The 2,494-nt window shown below is 41.8% G+C and overlaps 1 protein-coding gene across 1 annotated transcript in view; it reads left to right on the top strand.

The window, feature by feature from the left end:
- The window catches only part of Nrg3 (neuregulin 3), a gene marked incomplete at its 5' end in the record, with an annotated part of 1,166,638 nt that extends 1,164,642 nt beyond the window's left edge, over positions 1-1,996 (top strand). The window contains 2 exons of the mRNA XM_004641247.1: positions 1,175-1,246; positions 1,489-1,996. Coding sequence (XP_004641304.1) covers positions 1,175-1,246; positions 1,489-1,996 — 580 coding nt within the window. The remainder of the gene's footprint in view (positions 1-1,174; positions 1,247-1,488) is intronic.
- Positions 1,997-2,494: the final 498 nt, after the last annotated feature.

The raw sequence follows: 2,494 nt of genomic DNA on the forward strand, positions 1-2,494 counted from the left end.
AGGAAGGGACCAGCTAGCTTGAATGGGATCTCCAATCCTAGATTTTTAAGGAATCTCCACACTGATTTCCATAGTGGTTGTACCAGTCTGCACTCCCACCAACAATGGAGAAGAGTTATTTTTTTCCCCATAATTGGAGGTAATAGTGTTTTGTCAAAGCACCGTAGAAGTGTTATCTGTGTCATTTTGTTTGAATATGAGTATTAGTTGGACTGGAAAAATGCTTCATCTTAAAGATGTATGTGAGGCCATGGTTTGTTGACCCGTTAACTCTATTGTAGGTGGGACTATGAAACCCTAAATCTGTTTCTTAGTTCTATTTTCACTCTGATGGAAAAACAGACAATGAAATTGTCCCCGCAATGAATGTACACAAAGACTTCTCTTTGTATGCAACACACTTTATTGCAGTTACTATTTAAACAAGATTTGTAACTGTTACCATGTAAGCCACGAAAATGAAATTTATATGAAGATCAAATATAATTACATTATGTTTATGTTAGTATTTCAAGTTTAAAGACAAATAGTCAAGAACTCAAATAAAAGCTACTGTTCTGATCCCCAAATCATACTCCTATAAATTCATGATATATCTGTCCCATTTTCTCAGACTGCAAAGCTCAGAGGAAAAAAAATCACCAGCCCCAAATAATCAAGAAGGAGCCCAGACTGACTATGGCACATTCAGATTACTTGGAATGGAACTTTGTCATTCTCAATAATCCACTGTCATGCACGAAGAGACCACCTTGACAGTGCTGGGCTCCAGAACCTGTTAGGAAGGTGGCTGTGTTGGTAGTTGCCCCCTGAAACATTTCATGTTCATCTCAGGGAAGCATAGGAATTGTGTCCCTCCTATCCCCACCCTCAGAATCAAGAGCTAACCAGTGAGCCAGTTCTTCCAAGTACCTGTGATATGGTATGTGACAATTAGTTTTGCATCCCCTAAAGCTATTGTTAAGCTAAAGACTCGAGGGCCACATCACCTAATGTTTAAAATTGGGCTCTTTGTGCTCACCCCCAAATAGAGTGGCCATGGACCCACAGATGTCTGCTGGAGGCCCCAGGGCTGAGAGGGTGGTCGAGTTGATGGAGTGGAAGTGGGTTTCCTGTGTGTCACTGTGGGAAGGCCACACCTATCTGCTCAATCCCCATTTACTTTGTATTCTAGGATAGAGGTCAGGAAGACTATATCCCACCTGCCTATACAGCTGTGGTGTGTTGAAAGACCCCTGGACTTAAAGTAAGAAGATCTGGATTTGAGTCTCAGTCTGTCACTTACTTTCTGTGTGACCTTGGGCAAGTCACTTCACCAATCTGAGTTTCAATTGGCTTCTCTGTTTACCTGGGAGCATACTATCCGTCTCATGGGGTTGCTGTGAGAATTCAGTGAGATGGTGCATGTGGAAAGTGCATTGTGGGTGCCTATTACTCTACAGAGGTGAGGCATATACCAGGATGCATGACACTTTGTTTCTTTTCTAGGTATTCATCCAATGGTTTAAAAACCCAACAGAATTCATCAATAAATATGCAACTGCCTTCAAGAGAAACAAACCCCTATTTTAATAACTTGGATCAAAAGGACCTGGTGGGATACTCCTCGGCAAGGGCCAGTTCTGTGCCCATCATCCCCTCGGTGGGTCTAGAAGAAACCTGCATGCAGATGCCAGGGATTTCTGAGGTCAAAAGCATCAAATGGTGCAAAAACTCCTACTCTGCTGACATTGTCAATGTTAGTATTCCTGTCAGCGACTGTTTTATAGCAGAACAACAGGAAGTTAAAATATTGCTAGAAACTGTCCAGGAGCAGATCCGGATTCTGACTGATGCCAGGCGGTCAGAAGACTATGAGCTGGCCAGCGTAGAAACCGAGGACAGCGCGAGTGAAAACACAGCCTTTCTACCCCTGAGTCCCACGGCCAAATCAGAACGAGAGGCACAATTTGTCTTAAGAAATGAAATACAAAGAGACTCGGCATTGACCAAGTGACTGGACATGTAGGGATTGGTGCATTCGAAGCTTTGCTCAACAGGAAAGAGAGGAAACTAAATACAAATTATTTATATGCATTAATTTAAGAGCATCTACTTAGAAGAAACCAAATAGTCTATCGCCCTCATATCATAGTGTTTTTTAACAAAATATTTTTTTAAAGGGAAAGAAGTGTTTCAGGAGGGATAAAGCTTACCACGGAAGCTTTTGGGTAGAATTCTAAATCCAATTTTAGTCCTAACATTGTCCTCTTTGGGTCTCAGAAAATACGGAAAATTGAAACCCTTTGTCCTACAGTGCTTGTGTCCACATCAAGGAAGCACTGGCAGGTACTTGTTTTAGGAAAAGATCTCTGTCCCTTGGGTGATATGCCAGGGAGCAGGTGGCCCTTGCCATTCGATGTGCTAAACCCACCCCGAAATTTCTACTCAACCAACACATATATCACAGGTTATTTGTCATGTCAAAAAGTGTAATGTTTTGTATTGGATTTTT

Source organism: Octodon degus, unplaced genomic scaffold (genome assembly GCF_000260255.1).
Source record: "Octodon degus isolate 3935 unplaced genomic scaffold, OctDeg1.0 scaffold00132, whole genome shotgun sequence".
NCBI lineage: Eukaryota > Metazoa > Chordata > Mammalia > Rodentia > Octodontidae > Octodon > Octodon degus.